Source organism: Chaetodon auriga, chromosome 3, assembly GCF_051107435.1.
Source record: "Chaetodon auriga isolate fChaAug3 chromosome 3, fChaAug3.hap1, whole genome shotgun sequence".
Taxonomy (NCBI): domain Eukaryota; kingdom Metazoa; phylum Chordata; class Actinopteri; order Chaetodontiformes; family Chaetodontidae; genus Chaetodon; species Chaetodon auriga.
The window spans coordinates 19973400-19995172 of record NC_135076.1 but is presented as its reverse complement, the minus strand read 5'-3'; the positions used below and the strand labels follow the sequence as shown (position 1 = coordinate 19995172).

The following is a 21773-nucleotide window of genomic DNA, read 5'->3' as shown; positions in this document are numbered from 1 at the left end:
AAAAAAAAAAAAAGACAAAATAAATAAATTAGTTATCTGTTGATCAGCTAATCGATTGCTTCAGCTCTACTTGGAAGAAAATTCATGCTCAATGTTTCATTTTTGAACAGGATGACATTTTAGCATCATGGTGATTCGTCCTGTTGTATTAAATTGTACCATATTGTCAGGAGTTCCTGGATTGCGTTACACTGTACGGTGCTCTTGGAATATACATAACAAAAACAAAACAAGTGTCATTATAAATGCCTTCACAAGCAGGTATTTATTGCACAGCTCTTGTATTATCTAGCAGGCTTCTCATTTTTATCTGAGAAACGGGTTGTTTGTTTACAATAATTTACAGGATGTAAGTTGCAGGAGCAAAATAACAAACCTTAGAAAATGCTGGTATGAGTCTGGTGAAAAATGATAAATCTATTTTTGGAAAATATTCTGCCTCTGATTGGCACATATCTTGAGCTCATATCTCCTTTTGAAAAGAAAAAAACATATGAATTGGCCTTAAAATAAAGACACATCCATCTCATAGTTCATAAGGCAGCACATGGAGCAGTGGGCACCTGGCACAGACTAGACAGCTAGCAGCCCAGGCCATCCCTCCAACTAACTGTCCGGGTCACGGCATTTACAGCTACATCTTAATCTGCTCACATCAAAGACAGCCTGAATGACCAGAGACTCTGCTGTGCTGCATGTGGATGTTTAAAGCATGTCTGTGTGAAGTGAGGAGAAGAGAAAGCACAGGTTCCTGTTACAGTTTTGAGAAAATTCCTTGCATATTTCTCCTTCTAAAAAGGCCTTCAATTTAAGATTTTTTCCTATTTTGGTTCCCATTTAATCCAGATGCTAGTTGTACTGGAGCAGCAGCATTTCCCACTGGACAGAGGTTTTGCAGTTTACAATCCCTCGACTGACTGTGATCCATCTTCAACTTCACTTCCTCCTTCCTAGTCCAAGACTGATTTGGGAACTTCCCACCCCTTGTTGCTGTGTAAACATACAAGGGCTTTTTGTCATTTTAGGTATCCAGACATGTTTGATTTTCATATGTACGTGCACGCACATGCGCTCACACACACCTGATAAAGCAAAAGTAACAACAGATATGTCATTCATATACTATAAAGGTCAGGTGGTCACATGAGAGTAAAACACAGGTTGCAGTGGTTGCAGGTGAACTACACAGTTCAATCTTTTCATAGTGTCTCAACCCTCAGACATAAATCAAGACATCAAGCGATACGAGAAGGATTGGGATCATATGAACCGGTGTTAACAGGCCAGACACGAGAGGCACTGGACAATCTTTCACAGACCCGACTGCCACATAACTGCCGAAACTCTGGGCGTGTCAAACATCAGTTTGCTCAAACAACAGAGCTGCCAGACAAACAGTGCAGAACCACGAACAGCAACCTTTCTTGCCTTCACACCACACTGTGAAACTCAATTTCGCATCTACAGGCACCGCATACGTATGCCTCTGGGGAAAAAAATAAAAAAAGTTGGACTAGATGATCCAGTACAGGTATACTTTCACCGCACATACGCAAAGTGGACTAACAAGTCCTTCTCATACGTCGGTCGTCAGAGCACTGATGGATCATCATTCTGGCTGGCTATGACATGAGGTGACAGTGACAACTAACACAAATGAGGTTTAGTTCAAAAACATTTTAAATTATATAAAGTAAATGAATACAGCCCTTCCATGTCTATTAGGTCTTCGCATATGCATCTGCATTACTTTTCACAACATGATATAATCACTGATATAAAAGAGGTAGACAAAAAATGTAAATGAAATCAAAATGCAATGGAATTCAACAGCAACACACAACACATAATGCTCTAAAACAACTTTAAAAACTGAAGATTATAGCCTCCCTGAAGCTAATAAACTGATCAGAGAGTGTGCCTTCAATATCATGCTGTGATTGGAACAATAAATATATAAATACAATCCACATATCCAAAATATCATAATATTGTTATGTAAGAACGTTTTCCACAGAACAGGTGAAGCAGAGAAGCTTACTCAATATATTTGTGACTTAATCATCTCTGATTTTGCAGCAGTGATTACATTGTTTTGCCAGGTAGATGCAAATCTTGCACAAGCATTGCCTAAAGTATAAAGAGCAGTAATGACAAACTGTAACAAAGTCGACACATTAAGACGACATGAGTGAAAACTACAACCTTAGCCAGAAAACTAAACTTGGCTTTATGCTGGATTCCCTGCATTTAAGAGGGCTGCAGCATTACCATAAACTACTGTCTCATACTCTCAAAGTGTGAATTAAAGGCACTTCCGCAAGGATGGACCTAAATTAAGCTCAACTATTTTCATAATCTATTGATCATTTCAGTCATTTCTCAAGCAAAAATGCCAAATATCATATTATATTATTATAATTCATACCTGTTTTCAGCTTCTCAGATGTGTGGATTAGCCTTTTTTTGTCATATATGACAGTAAATATAAATGACTTATTATCACAAGGATCACTGATCAATTTTCTTTGACTAACTATTCACAAACTCACTGAGGAAAAAAGGTGCACAAACAAGTCATATAGGGTCAAGAAACAAACAGATGTCCTGGGTGTAATTTAATGAGCAGTGTGATGAAAATCTATTCAGTATGCCACTGACAGCTGTGACGTGCAGCCAGGACAACTAGTTGAATGGGTTTGATCTGTTCAGACACAACTTAGTGCCGAGTGGAACGAACTGGAAGTGCATGTGACTTTCATGGTGGATAAAAAACATCTCAATACGAAACCAAAATGCATTTGGCCAAACTAACAGACAGTCAGTTGGCACGGTCACACTGAAGTGCCAGGTCAGGCCCATATGAGCACAGCAATTTGAGATTTCTGGGAAATAAGCTCACGTGGGTGATGATTAGCATTATCAACCTTGGCTGAGAGTCAGTCAGTGCTGTTAGACATACAGTTGTGGGAGTAAGGATACAGGAAGGCATCTGCCAACTCTGCCTTTAGCAGTGCTATTGTGCCTGAAAGGACAGCTGGGATATCACAGGGCAGCCCTACGATGGCAGACGATGCTACTCTACGCACACTCGGAAGTCTCTTTTGGGTCATTTTATCCTCTCTGTGTGGTCGCTGTTCATCTGCACTGTCTACAATTGTTATTTCTACAAAACCATGCCATGCCCGTTGTTACCTTGGCAGCAGCTAACAGGGATCCAAATAAATATGGCTAACACAGGGCTTATCTGCTTGGCTTATTGTAAGACTTACTAAGAGAAACCATAATAGGCGTAGGTAGGCTCCATGCATGAGACATCCTTGGGTGTTGCCAAAAAACAAACACTCATTAACCCAGATACTACCAACCTGTTTGAGCGGTGTGCACATTGACAGATGAAGTGTGTGCTCAGAGTGTGTGTGTGTGTATACAGTATCCTGACTCCCATTTCAATTATGAGTTCAGGTAAATATCTTGTGCTGCCTTGGGCCTTCACTCATGCAGGTGTACAGAACGTCCTTCTGATACTGTGCATTTCAATCTGGCTCTTTCTCCGCCGCCCGCTTCATAGAAAGCTTTCACATGACAAGCGCTGTGTTTAAAACCCAGACAGGCAGCGACGGCATGTGAGATGAACAGAAAGCACGGAAACCTGTGTGAAAAAGTGAATGAAGAAACTAGATCAAAGTTCAAACTATTTCAGCTCTGAGCTTAACGTTTTTCCAGGAAATAACGTCAAACTAATTCTTACGAGATTCTGTACACATTTTGAGTTTATTATTGCTATATTAAAGGAGCAATCTACATTTTTATATTAACAATGGACCACCTGATTACTTGCACGTAACAGGGATCACTCATAATGAAGAACTCTCAGGTAACGATCACCTGAGGTCTACGGAGATTTGTAGCGTCTTTCAATTCGTTGTTTGGTTTTATGGCTAACAATTTTACTGTTTTGGTTCAGTGTCACCGCTCTCATAGTGCTGTTTTTGGCCTCAGCAGGCAGCTGTTTTCAGTGGAAAAAGCTCTAAAAACCAATTGTACATTCTCTGCTCAGTGTCAAACAGCAGGCAGACAGTTAGCAACTAGCTGGCGCACATAATGGAGCATTTAGCAGCTAATGAGACAGGTATTTCGAGACAGAAGACTCCTGAATGCTAATATTGTTCTGATGTTGTGGATGTGTAAATAGGGAACTGTTTGCAAAGTTTATCATTTGAAATTTTAAAAGTAACAGGAAAAAGCTGTTTGTCTGATTACTTTGTTAAGCCTTACAAAAACCCTTCAACATCTGACAAGTCATCTGTAAGCTGTCGATCTGTCAATCAATAAGATAAATATTAGGCTATGTGGGATGTGTTAATATTAATTCAAACACTGTTTAACAGTAAATAATTCACACAAACCTGTTTTAAAGGTGACAGCCGGAGCGTGCATGCTCACACAGCAAATAAGAGAAATGGATGTGTTGTTTCATCCAAGCACTTTCAGTATTGTTTTCACACACACACACACACACACACACACACACACACACTATACAGTATGTCAAAAATATTGATAATGGAGTCATACACTCCCATGATTGTGATGGAACCATTTGTCAATACTTTTATGGTGCCAATTTGCCAAAATGTAAACAAATACAGGCTAAAACTAAAACTCACCTCACGGTTGTTTGCCTCTGTCAACCAGACAAGGTGCAGTTTACATCCATGTCTGTCCAGACTCATATGTGAAGACTTTGAAGGAATTTAAGAAAAGGTATTAACTGTACTTTTTGTCAAACTGTCAAGAAGAGGGGCAAAAAGTTGCTCTCGTAACATGTAAAATTTGATAAAACATCTAAAGAACCAATACAGCTCAGAGTTCAAGGAGTTTGCTAATGCTAATAGCAGCAGGAAACAGTAATAACTGCTTCCCAGCAGGAAATGTTGGAGAAGCAAGAGAAAATGTCCAGACACAATGGGCAAAAATGTCATCAAGAGTAACAATAATTAACACTATTTGTATCGCACCTTTCATACAGGAATTGGAGCTCAAACTGCTTGACAAGAAAGAAATCACATGCACCAAGTGAGCGCTTTACACAGAGAAGACAGAATGAACATAAAAACAGATAAAAATGAATGTAAAATAAGATGGAGAAGTATCCTCTAGGAATATCTGGTCCCTGACAATCTCACCGCTCGCCAAAGCACACTTCTGGACAAGACTACTATCTATTCTGGTTCTTTTTGAGCATTTAACCCAAAAAGCGCCTCTGATGCTTTGACATTCAGATTCGGTTCCACTTATCGGTTCCTAAATGTGTTAAAGGTCCAGAGTGTAGGGTTTAGGGGGATCTATTGGCAGAAGTGCAAATATAATATACTTGAATTTGGTCTGGAAAAAAGTGGCATCAGTGTGTCCCTATTTCCCATTGGCTTGACCTGTGACCACCAAAATCTAATCAGTTCATCCTTGAGTTCAGGTGGACGTTTGTGCCAAAATAAATGAGATTCCCTCGTGGGAGAGACAGACAGATGGACAGACAGACAATCTGAAAACATGGTGCCTGCAGCTACAGCTGTTGACCAAAGGCATTAAGAACAGCGCTCAAGTTGTAGCTCAGAGGATAACTCACTGAAACCATGGCAATTTTACACTTCCTTCCCTGAGGTTGCTGCTTGTCCACACTCCAGTTATATCAAGACTTTTTGTAGCAACTGATCAAATTCAGATGAAGGGGAAACAAACAGACCTATTGCTGATAACTGTCAGCTTCTCCACTGCACAGAAACCACACTTATCATCAGATCCCCTGTATACTGAAGCGTGCATCTGAAAATTTCAGTGAGTGAAGATACCAACGTTAATCAGCAGTCTCACACAGCTGCACTAACAAACAAATTCACTTCAACATTTTGAAAAAAGATCCTATTTACTGAAGAAAGCTCACAAACTGGTTCTGTTGCTGCAGCTCCCTGGGCTTCGGCTGTACACACTTAATTACTTGTGACTTTCATTAGCTACAGAGCAGGCGGCAGAGCACTCCTCTGACCCTGGCTCTTCCTCAGCCTGCATGTCTACCACACACTAACTAACCACACCACTGAGGAAAGCCAGCCTGTTGCTGATAAACAGCTGGAATAATTGGCTCCGCTTAAGACATCAGACAAAACCACCAACGCGCCTCATAGGCCGCAGATAAGTTTTTCACATTGCACCAAAACAAACTTCGACCATATAAATGAAAGGTTTTTGAGCTACATGTGCGGTCTACAACAACGTAATCAACAGCGAGTCAGAGCAATACCGCGCTTGAATATTTTGAGGTGAAAACTGAATTATTTGGTTACAGCTGCAATGTTTCTGCTCTACCAGCAACATAAGTAGGCAACTCACCAAAACATTGATAAAGATATTTCTCTCGAATCAGTGACAAAAATAAGAAATCATACAGTGAATTTAAGAAGTCACAAACCACTGTAGACATAATATATATGCAGCAAAAAACATAATAAAAGCGGCACCGTGTGTGAAGGTCTATAAAAGGATGAAAGAGGCCCATAATAGGTTCCAAATGAAGTGAGACAACCAGAGCGCACTTTAAATCACATTGTAGCTAGACAGTGCTCAGATCCTTTTCACACAAGCTGAAATAATATGACAGCACACTCCCACCACAAGCTGAGACAAAAAATGGCTCCTGCAATTTGTACTTTTCATTTTCATCGAAATTTTGGTTGCAAGGACGGAAGAGGGATCTCTTCCAGATCAATCTCTTTCAATGAGTCACCGTCCCAGCATCTCATCTGTGAGCAGGAAGAGCAGGACAATAACAATACGTTTCTCCGCCAACAACACTTTTATATATTTCTAATCAATGCTTGGCAATATGTTGACCAACTGAACCAACAGATGCCTTTTGTGTGCTGCCAACCATGAACTCGCAAGCAAGGCCATTTTACAAGCAGGGAAGTGCAATGATATCACTAAGCATTCAGTCACAAAGACATTATATTGTACCAAAATATCAACAGATTCCAGTGGTTTGATATCTCTTTGTTATATTAGCTACACAGCCTTGTGTAGATATGTCAGGTTTATTATACAATGACTGAGGTCTTGGTGACACTGGAACTGGTGGTTATCAGCATTCATAAGACACTCTGTCTTATTCACCATGTTTAGCGGTATCTCGAGCCGAGTAATAAATCGGTATCTGATTGTTTGTTTTCTCAAATATCAATATTGGTATCAGCCTCAAAATTTCAGTGAAAGTCAGGCTGTAGCGGTATCTAACAAAGGCCCGATTTACACTTTACACTTGAGGTTTGATACACCTTTTTTTCCCACTTAACCCCACATACATATGAGTCCCTGTTGACAAGATCACAAATCTGGCTGCATCTGTCTTGGTTTTGCCAACTACCTGCAAATCATGGTTGGTCCTACTCCAGTCCAGAGACTGGTGGTAATGCACATGAAGCTGTGTGGTATTTTTAATATATGTAAAGACTTAAAAAAAACCTACACATCTCACACTCCCAGTAACAGTTTGCTAAACATTTAGCAACTAATCATAAACTAAGACACACACATAGATGAACAGCATTTCTGAATAAAGTTTTGCTCCTCCCTCGCCCATACAGTTCAGTGCTCTCTCACCCACACAGCTCATACAGCACTGATCAGTAATCAGATAAACACTACAACAGCTCGTTGTACATTCCGTATGACCATATGTTCGGCTTTCTTCCTGACGCCTTAATGAGAGAATTTCAGTGTATTTCATCTCAGCTTCCACACACGGCTTACTGATGCAGTTAAAGATGAAAGGAGTAAAGATTATGTATGAGTCTTGAATAGACAGATGGATTAACACCTTTTCAGCATCTGGCTACATTGCTCAAACCACCTCCTGAGCTATCCAATCCACATGAAGAGGCCAAGTGTAAATTGGGTTAAAGGCCAGTTATGGAGATATTGTCCTGTCCTGTCCCACCTCCAGACTAGTTGCTATTCTACCGGCATCCATTTAAAAATGTTTTTGTGTAAAGAGGGTTTCTTAATGGATTTTTCTGAAAAGCTATTATGGTTATGGTCTCCTTATGTTAACAAAGCCATAACCAATGATTATTTTTTAAACAAGTACAGCTCCCCTGATGCTCTGACAGCAATACAGCATATCATAAACAAGAACTGTTTGAAAACAGAAACAAGTAAACAGTTTTTTCTTATAAGCTGATATTCCTTTCAGTGTTGGAAGTTGTTCCAAGTGTGAGTGAGTGCATCTTTAAAACCAGGGAGTGTGAACTCAGTCACATGTGACAACAAACCACGGAGTTACTGAAGTGTCCTTAATGCACGATACTGAATCCCTGCTAGTTCCAGCGATGCTGTTCTGCACCAAAACCTAAACTCTAACTGTAGCATGGAATAAACAAAAGAGCAGCTTTCTCCATCAACATAACATTACATCAAAATGTACAATGGCTTTGCTACACTTCTTTAAACATGGAAATTAGTCTGTGGATGGCACGGCCTATTCTCTGGAGAACGTTATTTCCCAGGGAGTGCCACCTCAGCGAAGGCCTTTTCTAGACCAGACACCAGGAGAGTGCTGTCTCCCTTGCAGCAGACTTAATTAAAACCAACTCTCTTTCATTATTTAAGCCATGTTTTACAGGCTGATAAAACTACAGTAATGTGGAAGATGGCTGCAGGAAGGGTATTAATAACAGGGTACTGTTGACAGCTGGTTGTGAAAAGCTTTACTTGGCCAAACTCATACTTGGTAATCTGTGTGATTCAGAATAAATCCTAGTTTTGACTGTCTACATACAAATACATATCACTTTTAGAGAATAACAGTGCAGATTAAAGATAAGAGTTGATTAGCATACTAATGTTATAATCCACTTCTAATGCAACTGTGTGTCTTGTCCATACAAAAACAATTTGTATTTGCGTTTGTTGGTTGTGACAAAGGCACACCACAGCTGAAAAAAAGCGTGAAAGCAACTACATGCCAGTAAAGAAGAGCGATCATGTAGTGAGGACAACCTCCTGCCTCCTGTGAGTGGTTGGTTAACTTGTCTCGTTTATAAGCTTGTCATCAACCTGACAGTCAGTGTCAAAGGGTTTTTACATGAGCCTTGGAGATTAAAAAAAAAAAAAAAAAAAAAGAGAAGAAGAAGCAGCAGCAAGAGGACATCCAACGCAGTGACACAAGCTGTGACCTAATCACTAGTTGAGGAGCTGCTTCCCATCCTTTTCCTGTGAATGTCTGTGACCCCAAAAAAGACAGGAAAATAAATAAACAAAATTTTTGTGATTAAATAAAAAAAGAAAAAAAAAAATCAGACACACAATTTTACATATGCATAGATACATACAAACATGTATATATCAGGCGTATGATATTGCTCATGACAAAATCAGTCTAATTTTTGATACGTTAAAAAAATCGCATCGTGGTCATGACAAGATTCCAACTTGTTGACACTATGACATCATACCGTAACGCACAGCAGCAACAAGCATGGCTGAAAGCAAAACTAATACGACTACACACACACACACACACACACACACACGGACGCGCGTTCTTGGCTCTCACAGCACAGCTGTGAACCACAGATGAATTTTGATTTGCATATCACCTCACAGGTAAATCTTGCGGTGACCAGGTTCATGTGGCCTGTGTGGTTGTGGGTGCAGTGTTTTGCATGCCGAACCTTTACAATAGCGTCAAATCAATCATCTTACGCACCATCTGGTTTGTGTGCCTATCAGAGGTAGAGACGAAGAAGCGCAAGTGTTCAGCCACGCCAACGTGAGCCAGTCTGTGACACCTCCTCAATGATGGAGACTTACCCAGCAGAAGAAGCTTCAGCTCCCTCCTCGCATCTCTCTTGTCTCGCCGGAGCTGTTTCTCGATCTCAGCGTTGATCCGTTTGGACTCCTTCGCCTCCTCACTCAGGCAACAAGCCATCATGGAGTCTAAAGTCATCACCGCATGAGCTGAAAAGCCCGTCTGACAAGGGGCGCCGGGCTACACCTCACCGAAAGTATCAAATAAATGAAACCCCCTCTGAGCAACAGCCCGTTTCCAAAGACTTCGATCCGGACGAGCTTGGGATGCTCGCTGCAGATTCCGGCCTTCCTTATGGATGGGAAAATTGCTGTCAAGTGTCAAATACTTGACAGCTTAGTCAAAGTCTTGTGCAAATCCTCGGGCTACAGGGACTGACAGCTGATCACAGAAAATTTGCAAAGCAACAAGTCCGCAAACATTTTAGATGACTACCGACGGTGCATTTAACCATTTTATTTGATAGACTTTCCAAAAGAGCTGCAACTAGTTTGGGTAACGTTCACTCGCCGATTAGCTTGCGAGCTAAATGCTGCTAACGTTATAACCAAGCTAACGTGACAAGGTAATGGGTTTTAAGTGTGCCCACACTTTCTGATCCCGTTCCCGCGTAGCTGCTTAGCCCGGGAGCCTAGCACTCATCAAAATCCGGTTTCTATATCAAACTACCAACTTCGGTCCCAGAGACAGCGGGACACTACTGGCTGCCACTGCCACATTTGTACAATCCCTCTGCTGGTTGCCCGGCCGAGTACAAGCCTAGCCGCCCCGAAACCAACACTGTACGCCCGCGCAGTGACAATGAGCGCCCGTCAAACTGTCCATTTACTGAACCAACAGATAGGCTGGCCCACTGTCTCAACCACTCGACGAACAATAACCCATGTAACAATCCAAATTAAACTAAGGTTACCGCCTTACGATTGCGCTCAGAGTAGTTATCCTCTCGCAGACCGAGGCACCCACTGACCAGTATTGCTAAATGGGCAGGCTAATTGTTAGCTAGCTAGGTTAGCTCAGCTAGCCATCCCTGGAATTGCAGCCAACTGGCTAAAAACCAGAAAGCTCGGCCTGACAGAGGACCGTCATTGTAGTCAGCTCCAAAAAACCTCACCAGGACCAAACCCTCAAAATGCGAAAACGTCTAACTGACAGTCAAATGGACCCTTGCAGTCCGTGCATTTTATCGCTCCTGGTATTTTTTTTTTCCCTGGTGGTGGCGATTGCTCTTCGTCACCCACTCCTCAGCCCCGGTGTGGTGCTGCTGCTGACGTAGCTTGGGATATAATTGAGTGACAGAGGCAGAACGAATGAAAACAGCGCTTGTGGGCGTTCGAGGCGGGATTTCACGGGATGTTAACTTCCCAAGTTTGCTTGAGCGGAAGTCTTCCTTTCGGAGGCGTGTCAGCGAAAGCAACTGACATTTGGCAGGACGGGCAACGCCCATCTTCTGTCAAAGATCAGCACATCCATACACTGTCAAACCAAGTCAAATTTGATTTATATTGGCCAAAATCACAATTTATTTCAGGGGGCTTTACAATCTGTCCAGTGTAGGACTGTTCTGAGACCCTCCACCCACTGTGTACTCAACCAGAGTGTTACAGCTGTTTGTTTCTGCTGATCTTTCCAGTTTCACAAGTTCACCTCTAGAAATATTCCAACATCTGTCAAGCAGCAGTGCGAAGACACTAAGTACATTTACTCAAGTGCTTTACTTAAGTAGCTTACCATTTTGAGGCATTTCACACCCAAATTAACATCAACATTAGCAAAAACTACCGCAGAAACGTCATAAAGTATATACTTCTACCTCAGTATCAGGTCTGGCTTTCTCCCAAAATGAACACGTTGTCATAAAAAAAGAAAACAGGTATTTCATCACAGATACTGTCAATATCTGAAGCGACTTTGCTTCCTTTTGTTACAGATGATAAGATAAGTAAAACGTCATGTTTTCCAGCAAACCTGGTATTACAAACAGACTGGCTCACATTTAGTTTGTACTGTCAAAGAAACAGTACATCAGTTACAGATGAACAGAACTATTTCAGTTGTTTTTATTTTCACAGATGTCATGAACCTGGGTTGCCTGATGGTTTTGATTGTACTGTATGTCTTTATATTTGTCTCTTTATTATATATATATTGTATCAAAGGAGTATTATCAGTGTTTCATTAACATGTAAACAGGTCAGTCTATTGCAATAAATCATATTTTGAAAGCTCACCATATATTTTGATTGTAAAATCTTAACCTGCTCAGTACTGAAACTGTCACATAAATGTACAGTAATAGACCCAAAAAAAATACAGGCTTTACCTCTAAAATGTGGAGTAGAAGTACATTATTACTTCAGTAAATGTGGTGAGTAGTAATTTGGAGAATTTTTAAAGCAGTTCATGGAGCACACCATCTGTCAAATCTGTGAAAATATGATCATCCATGGTTTAGTCCACATACAGTAGAGCTTCTTCTGGTGGAAGAAGTATTCTCTACTTAAGTAAAAGTACAAATACCACAGGTTGACTTAAGCAAAAGTACATAACAGTAAGTGTATTTTAACAATTAACAAGTAATTATACTCATTGTGCAGAATGGACGCTTTCAGAGTATTACATCATGATATATATTGTAGTATTGGTGTAGTCTGATCCAACAGGTTGACCGGGGGGGGCAAGATGCAGTGAAATAATTGTGTTCCATCTGCACACGAATCTAAATTGGCTGTCACACGACTCTCAGCCTTCTCCACAGTGGGAATTCTTCTTATGAACTACTTTGCTCATCCTGCTAATTTTTTTTGCATGTCCCCTGATCCAAAGGGACAGTTCTGATGTAAATCAGTTCAGGGAAAGGCTCTGCAGACACTACAGAAAAGAGAGGTGATGTGACACATTACATTTTCTGCTCATTGTTCCTTTCAAAAGGCTGAGCTCCGACAGTGCACAACCGCTGACTCTCACCACAGCTGCAGCCGCTCTGCCTGGCTGTGGTGGTTGAAGCTGTGGTTGTGGATGTGGTAGTCAAGAAAGCATCGTGAAGCCACACAGGGTTTGATTTGGGTGTTTATGGTACATATCATGCATGTGTTACTGATGCACCACAGGAATATTGTAGCGTCAATACAGCGCTCAGAGACCACAACCACTTCAATTCAATGCACACACACACACACACACACACACACACACACACACACACACACAGTACAACCCTCTGTGTAGTTAGCGTTACACCTCTTAAAAGCTAATGTATCACAGCCATAATCATAACAACCAAAGCACAGCCATGGTTACCACCACAATCAGAGTGACAGCACCAGTCACAGCTTGCATGGCTGTAGTCATCATAATCGTAGCCACAGCCGGTCTGAAAAAGCCTCTGCAGCAGCCAGTAAGAGAGCTGGGTTATCTATCAAACTGCAATGATACAGACCTGTGCCTGAGCCAGCCACAGCTGAGGGTGTGCCCACGCAGTCTACTACATAATGCATACTATGTCATAATACAGCTCATTTTATCTCTATGGGAATGCACAACATATTGTGAGGCAACACAGAAGAATTTCAGAACAAAACTGTGACCTTTGAGGGACTCTGTACAGCCCCGCTGTGGCCGCCCTGCTTTAAAAAAAAACTCGAGCTGCCACTGATTATTGGATTAGCATGATGCATCAACATAAAGCAGCATTTTAATGGTTAAGGTGGCAGAAGTGAAGCTAATCTTAACTACTTTACATACCGTTGGGACATTTAATCTGGAACATTGCATCATATTTTGTGCATAAAACCTTAATCTTCACAGTCAGTAATAACTGCAGCTGTCAGATAAATGTAGAGGAGTGAAAAGTATTTCACTCCCAGATGTAGCGAAGAAAAGTGTAAAGTGACAGAAAAGTTGCTCAAAATTGCACCAAAGTACATGAGTACATGTAGTTAGTTACTTTCCACCCCTGCAGCAGAGAGTTGTTAACTGTGAAAGCAGACGTGAAAATGTTAGCAGCTGTACTCTCATTGATAAATTCGGCCAAGCCTGATTGTGGCGATGGTGATGAAGACAAAGGTGAAGTATTTGTCATCATTATCCCAGCTGGAACCATCTGCATGCATCAGTGTGAATGAGCTGGCAGGGAATCTTGTTGGGCCAAGTGACATCTTGTGGACATGAGACGCAGTCGCAACGGTGTAAAAAAGTTGAGAGGTTTCAATGCCTTGCATGAAAATAAGTACTCTGAGTTTGATCTGTATCAGAACCTCCTCCTGTCATTTTTCAAAGCAAGACATTTCTAACCAAAACATCTGGAATCTGTCTCTAGGAGAAGGAACAGGCAAAAGTCACATTCAAACCTTCAAACCTTTGTGAATTTCCCTTGGGGATGAATAAAGTATCTATCTATCTATCTATCTATCTATCTATCGTGGTATTATTGTATGTTGATTCATAGTATGGTTTATTGCTATGGGAGTTCTTGAGTCATGTCACCATGTGGGGGCACTGTGGCGTCAGGCTGTATTGTATCATCTAGGGTGACTGCCAAGCAAGAAAAAAAATAAAAACAGAGTTCTGCACAGTTGGTCTGACGAGCTACTTTCTTTTTTAATACTGCTTTAAGAACACGACATGGTGTCAGAAGTGCCGTGAAACTGTAACCCGAACGGGAAAAGGTCCATCTGGAAGGAAAAAGAGGAGTTTTGGTGAGCAAGTCAAATGAGTGACAGAGAAGACAAGCACAGTGGGGAAGGAGTGAGCAGGATGGCTAACACACCCAGCACTACGTTTAGCATTCAGCCACCGGAGCCCTTCGACTTTTCCAAGCCGCACGAGTGGACAAAATGGATAAGAAGATTTGAAAGATTTCGTCAAGCAAGCAACTTATCTGCAAGCTCTGAAGAAAACCAGGTGAATAATGTAATTTACTGTATGGGAGACGAAGCAGATGATGTTTTGAGAGGCTTGAAGCTTAGTGATGCAGACCAGTGCCAGTACACTAAAGTAAGAGATGGCCTCCAGTCGTTCTTCATAGTGAAAAAGAACATTGTTTATGAACGTGCACGCTTTAATATGTGCAAACAGGAACCAAATGAGACTGTCGATGCATTCGTCACTGCTCTGTATACATTAGCAGAGCACTGCAATTATGGATATTGCAGGATAGTGGTTGGACTGACACATGACTCTCAGAACACATGCAGATGGAAAAAGACTTAAACTTGGAAAAAGCCATTAATATTGCAAGGCAATCAAAAGGAATATCAAGGAAGGAGGAAATCAAAAAGCAGCAAAACACACTGAGGAACGAAGCCAGTGGTGTAAAACAGATGGATGTATGCTCTGTGGATAGAGTATTTAAAGGCAAACAGCAAAAGGAAAAGCCAAAATTCAACAAGTTCAAAAGTAATGGAGAAAAGCCACGCAGCAGTCAGAGCAAAAACCAAAAAGGCTTCCAGTGCTACAAATGTGGTGGCACACCTCACCCAAAACATGAGTGCCCTGCCAATGATGCCAAGTGCCATTCCTGTGGGAAAAAGGGTCACTACCAGCGTGTGTGCTGTGCAGGAAAAGCTGTGCATGGTGTAGAGGAAGAGGAGGAAATTTTCTTTCTGGGCTCTGTGACATCAGATGTCAATATGTGGACTGCTGACATAGACATAATGGACAAAAATATTACCTCCAAACTCGACACTGGAGCAGATGTCACCGCTGTGTCACAGACGGAGTTTAACAACATCTTTTCCAACACACAGCAGCCTGTTCTCCAAAGGCCAGAAAAACCTTTGTTTGGCCCAGGATGGATTCCTCTGGAGGTGTCGGGGTTCGCCAGACTGATGCTAAGGAAACGGACCAAGCAGACCATGGAGAAGATCTATGTGGTCAAAAACCTGAGCACACCTTTGCTTGGGTTGCCAGCCATTAAAGCCCTTGGCTTGCTCATCCGTGTCGACAGCATAGACACAGAGACCCTCAAGGCAAGTTATCCTAAGCTGTGCAGCGGGCTAGGCATGCTACAGCAACTTTACACCATCAAGCTCAAGCCAGGTGCTGTGCTGTATTCTGTAAAAGCAAAAGTGTTCAGCAAGTTGGGTGCCAACATGGGGTTCTGGCAGATTCCAATAACAGAGGAATCAGCCAAATACACTACATTCATAACACCCTTCGGGCGGTTCCACTTTAACCATCTTCCATTTGGCATCGCCTCTGTGCCCGAACATTTCCAGTGCAGGATGGCGGAGATCACAGAAGGGCTCGAAGGTGTGGTCTGCCAAATCGATGATCTGTTGGTGTGGGGGCGGGATCAGGAAGAGCATGATGCTCAACTTCATGCCGTGCTACAAAGACTGGAAAAAGCAGGCATCACACTGAATGTGGACAAGTGTGAACTCTCTAAGAGCGAGGTAGCCTTCCTGGGCCATATCATCACAACTGCAGGCATCCGCCCTGACCCAGGAAAGACAGAGGCCATCACAGACATGACAGAGCCCACAAATGTGAGTGAGTTAAGGAGTTTTCTTGGTATGGTCAACCAGCTGGGAAAGTTTGTTCCCCAGCTAGCGGGAAAAAGATAAACCGCTCTGTGACCGTCTCTCAAAGAAAAACTGCTGGGTCTGGGATATTGACCAGGCAGCAGCGTTTGCAGTGCTAAAGAAAGCTCTATCCTCTCCTCCTGTGCTCGCCATGTACGACCCAGGCAGAGACACCAAAGTATCTGCTGATGCATCATCATATGGCTTGGGGGGCGTTCTTCTCCAGAGGTGGGAGGAAGAATGGAAGCCTGTGGCTTATGCTTCTCGGTCGCTCACTCCAACCGAGCAACGATACGCACAGGTAGAGAAAAAGGCCCTGGGCCTCACATGGGCCTGCGAACAGTTCCGGGATTTCCTCATAGGAAAGCATTTTTGCCTGGAGACCGACCATAAACCCCTTCTCAGCCTGCTTGGAGCTCAATTATTGGATCTTTTGCCACCGAGAATACAGCGCTTCAGGATGAGGCTGATGCGCTACTCATACTCCATCAAGCATGTACCAGGAAAGTCACTGTGGACACACTGTCATGCTCACCTGTGAAGTCATGCATGTCCACTGATGAGCAGGAGCTGATGGAGAGCACCAACATTTACGTGGACTGTCATTGAAAGTCTACCTGTCAGCTCATCATACATGGAAAATCTGAAAGAGCAGCTGAAAGCCGACAGTGTCTGCTCACGCATCATGACACTGTGCACAGAAGGATGGCCAGCCCATGCAAAACAGGAACCAGTGCTGAAAAACTACTGGCCAGAGCGAGCTACACTCACAGTGAAAGACAGCTTACTGCTGAGAGACACAGTGCTCGTAATACCTTCAGCAATGCGGAATGATGATCTTGCTAAACTACATGAAGGACACCTTGGTGTAGTGAAGTGCAAAGCATGTGCACGTCAGTCTGTGTGGTGGCCGGGACTCAGCCAACAAGTGAACGAAATGGTGCTCAACTGCAGGACATGCATACAGGAGCGGCACAATCCCAAAGAGCCACTTGTGCCATCAGAGTGCCCTGAAAGACCATGGCAAAAGTTGGGGACAGACCTGTTTGTCCTGGGGAGTAAAACATATTTGCTTGTTGTCGATTACTTCTCCAGGTATTTTGAGATTGCACACTTATCTCACACCAGGTCCACTGACATCATTGTTCATTTGAAGTCAATCTTTGCTCACCATGGCATCCCAGAGGTCCTGATGTCGGACAATGGGCCACAGTTTTCTGGACAAGTCTTCATTTCCTTTGCAACTATATATGGGTTCAGGCACATCACAAGAAGCCCGGGATTTCCGCAGAGTAATGGTGAAGCAGAACGGGCGGTCCAGACTGAAAAACCTCCTGAAAAAGTCAGCAGACCCCTACCTGGCTCTACTCTCCTATAGGGCCACACCTCTCCAGATTGGCTACAGTCCAGCTCAGCTCCTCATGTCGATGTCTTCGCACTACGGTACCGACTCTTCCCTCTCAGCTGGACCCTGCACTGCCTGACAGTGTCACGTTCACCAGGAAAGAAAAGGGGAAGGAGTTGGCAGATGCTGGGAACTACAACAGGCGTCACCGTGCCCAAGCTCTCAGCGACTTGTCACCAGGACAGCAGGTACGGGAAACCAACGCAAAGGTATCTGGAACTGTACTCCAGCACCACACCACACCGAGGTCATAATTGGTGGGTTTACCTCAGGGGGTGGTGAGACGAAACCGTCAGCACCTAATACCTCTACACACACCTGCACAAAACAGAGGTTCACCACTGCCGCAGCATACGCCAGAGCCATCTCCAACACAGGCATCCTGGTCACCTGCTGTGGTACCCCAAGTCTCACCTGCAGAGACTCCTGCTCCCAGAACCAGGTCTGGGAGAGCCATCGTTAAACCTATTAGGCTTAACTTCTAAACTGACATGCACCAAAAAGGACAATATGAAACCTGAAATACGGAAATATTGAGGAAAAAGAAAGAAACTATTTTATGTTATGGACATTTTATGTTACTGCTATTTGGGGTAGTTTTGAGCACTTTTAAGTTAATACTTGACAATTTAAGAAACGGTAATTGTTTGATTACATTAGATTGAATAACCACTAAAGAGTCTATGTTTACAGTGTTCTTCTATTCAGGATTTAGACAGGAACAGATCTTTCTCCAGAGGAGGCAGAATAATCCTCTAAGGTCTGATGAGACAAAGGTAGTCTACCCTTTGTTCTCTAGAAAGGGGAGATATGGTATTATTGTATGTTGATTCATAGTATGGTTTATTGCTATGGGAGTTCTTGAGTCATGTTACCATGTGGGGGCGCTGTGGTGTCAGGCTGTATTGTATTGTCTAGGGTAACTGCCGAGCAAGAAAAAAAATAAAAACAGAGTTGCGTACTGCATTGTTGGTCTGACGAGCTTATTACTTTTTTAATACTGCTTTAAGAACACGACATCTATCTATCTGTCTATCTATCATTTAAATAGGTAGAATCCACAAGTCATTAAAAGCAGATACAGACTGAAGTCGGCTCAGGTGACTTTGTGCACGTCTGAACTCCTGAGGCTCAAAAACTCATAATGTAGCCTCATAGAATGAAGCATCAGATAATGACAAACTGGCGCTCGGTATGTTCGGTATGATCAGCAAAATCTTCAGCCGTGACTCATGAGAGGACACCCTGACCTGTTCACGTCTCAGGGGCACCGGACTCCGCCTGTGGCTCTCGCCACAAGCCCACAGAGATGACTGTCAGCTTTGTTCAGTCACTTCCGCCAAAAGAAAACTTACTTTTTATATGTTTTGTAAGACGTCTCGTGGGATTGTTTTGGTTCATGTGTCTGTTTGTCTTTACAAGTTTGACTTTTAAAAAGACCTTTCTGGAGAACATTCTCACGTTATGTTTAAGCCACCAATAGGACACAAGATAAATCTGAGGGGTGGCATGATAATTGATGGGAAAGAGGAAAAATATCCCAGTGCTGCACACAGTTATGGTCCTTTTTTTCCCACTTTCTTCCTCCATACTTGGTGTGTTTGTTGTGATGTGTTTCCTCACACTTCATATGTAGACATATGTAACCCAAGGCATGACTGCATTTTTCAAAGAGATCACAAGACAAACAGGTTGTGCATTTTCTCCCGGTGGAGCTGAAAAGTGTAGGAGGTGCAGAGACATCAGCGTGGGGATTCTTAATCTCATGAGTAAATCAAATGACTTCTTCTTGTGTTCTTTCCTCAAAACAATAAAGCTTTAAAATCTTGTTTTAACAACTGTGTTTCGGTGATTACAATAGTTTGCAGAAGTTAATCTTTTGTCAGAAGTGAACATGAAAGGAAACAGACTGCGGTGTTCCACCAGTGTGTGATAGCGTCTGATGGCAGCTGATGTCTGATCAGTTATTGATCATCCAAAGTCTCCTCACACTCGTCTTCACACCAGACCACAGAGCTGCTGAAGCCGCCTGAAGCTGCCTGAGCTGAGCTGAGTCGCTCATGGGGCTTCAGGTTCACTGGTGCCGTCAGGTGAAGGCTTCAGGGATCTCACTTCCTGTAACTGGAAGGATGAGGCAGGTACTTTCCTGGTACCGTCAGTCCACGCCCACTTGTTGTGCAGGACTGACTGACTGGCTTCCTTCCTTTCTTCTTTGCTTCCTTTCATCCCTCCCTTTCATTCGTTCTTTCCTTCCTTTCTTTCATTATTTCTCTCCTTGCTTTCTTCTTTGCTTCCCTTCCTTTCATTATTTGCCTCCTTCCTTCTCTTCCTTCCTCATTCTTTCTTTCTTCTTTGCTTCCTTCCCTGCCATCCTTCCTGTCCTTCCTTCCTTCCCTCCATTTCATTTTCTTCTTTGCTTCCCTCTCTCCCTTCCTTTCCTTTACTCCTTTCTTCCTTACTACCTTCCTTCCTTCTTTCCTTTGCTTCCTTCCACTCTTCCTTTCCTCTTTCTTTCCTTTGCTTTCTTTTTTCCTGCTCTCTTTCTTTCATTCTCTCTCCCACCCTCTGTCTTTATTTCTTAGCATCAGTTTCATCTTTGACTTTGGAGCACGTAGAAGGTGAAATCACATACAATGGAAAAACAAAAAACATTTTTTTTTTTACTGTTACTGAACAAACTACCAACTTTAATGCTATAATTTGTTTTCATCCAATAAACTTAAAAAAACTTCGTTTTTCTGTGTATCCTTTCTGAACGTTACTTATTTCATACACATACTTTCATTCAGACAAACTGACTTTCCAAGAACCACATGCAAACGTAAAATAAAGTCCATCATATGCAGCGCGATATACATAATAGTGTTGTATTAAACCCTTATGCACTTACAATATTAACGCTAACAAGACTCCTCCACACACACCTCTATTGGTTTTTTCACCTCACCTTGTTCCCATGGAAATGCAGAGCTCAGGTGATCTCAATATCTGAGCCCATGAAAGCCTGGACCAACCGGTTCTGCTGGCTGAGACAAAAGATTGACATCCTAACAGCAGCCGAGGAGGAGTGAAAAAATACCTGTTTTACACTTCATCTCCACTCGGAAAACACTTGCAGAGTGATTCATAACCTGCTGCTCTTTGATATTCCTTCCTACAGGCATTTATGTGTTTGTCGTCCTCAGTAATGAGTTTGTAACGACTCTGTTGTATTTACTTGTAGGCTGTGTGTTTTTATATCGTATCACATGTAACGAGCGTACAAATTCAGCTGTTTGTATTGTTAATATGTTTCATAACCGGCAGAAAGTTGAAGACTTTAAGATCAACTTAAGTATCATAATGTGTACGAAGGACAAAAAAAAACAATATGAGCGAATGTAAAATTGAAACTTTCAGCATTTAATAAATAATAATTCAGTAAAACATTTGTGTGTCCGTGATTTCACTCCAGCTCAGCTGAAACATGAAGCGGCGGAGCCTCTGCAGCAGCCGAAACTTTATCCGCCGCGCAGCGCGCTCATTCATACTGCTGTCAAACCACACCGAAAGAAAGAACTCCTACTTCCGACATGAACTTTTCAAAATAATGCCATTCACTGATCAGCCTAATACTAAACAGCAGTCTCTCAATTCAAGAGGTTATCTCTATGTTAAACAAATATATATATATGAAAAGATTGTTGGAGTACTGCTTGCCTTGCAACTGAGTTTAATTTTCTTTATTCATCTTTACTTATTGCTGTCTCGATGATATGTGGACAGCATTTTAATGCTGTAGCTTGTGTTTTATGTAATACAAGGTTGTTTATTGCATAAAATTATATATATATAGTTTATATGTAAAATCTGTTATCAATAGCTGTATCGCTGGAGTAAAAGGACATTATTTCTATTTGAAATAACACGTACATATTATAAACAGTATGTATATAATATACATAATTAATAATAAGACCATTTCAGATTTTTATTTACA

At 42.1% G+C, this 21773-nt stretch overlaps 1 protein-coding gene across 2 annotated transcripts in view; it reads right to left on the bottom strand.

Annotated features, from left to right (window-relative positions):
• LOC143318080 (guanine nucleotide-binding protein G(q) subunit alpha) overlaps nt 1-11125 on the bottom strand; it is a 32593-nt gene extending 21468 nt beyond the window's left edge. For both annotated transcript variants that reach the window (XM_076726039.1, XM_076726038.1), the window contains exon 1: nt 9868-11125. In XM_076726039.1, coding sequence (XP_076582154.1) covers nt 9868-10003 — 136 coding nt within the window. In that variant the 5' untranslated portion in view covers nt 10004-11125. The remainder of the gene's footprint in view (nt 1-9867) is intronic.
• Nucleotides 11126-21773: the final 10648 nt, after the last annotated feature.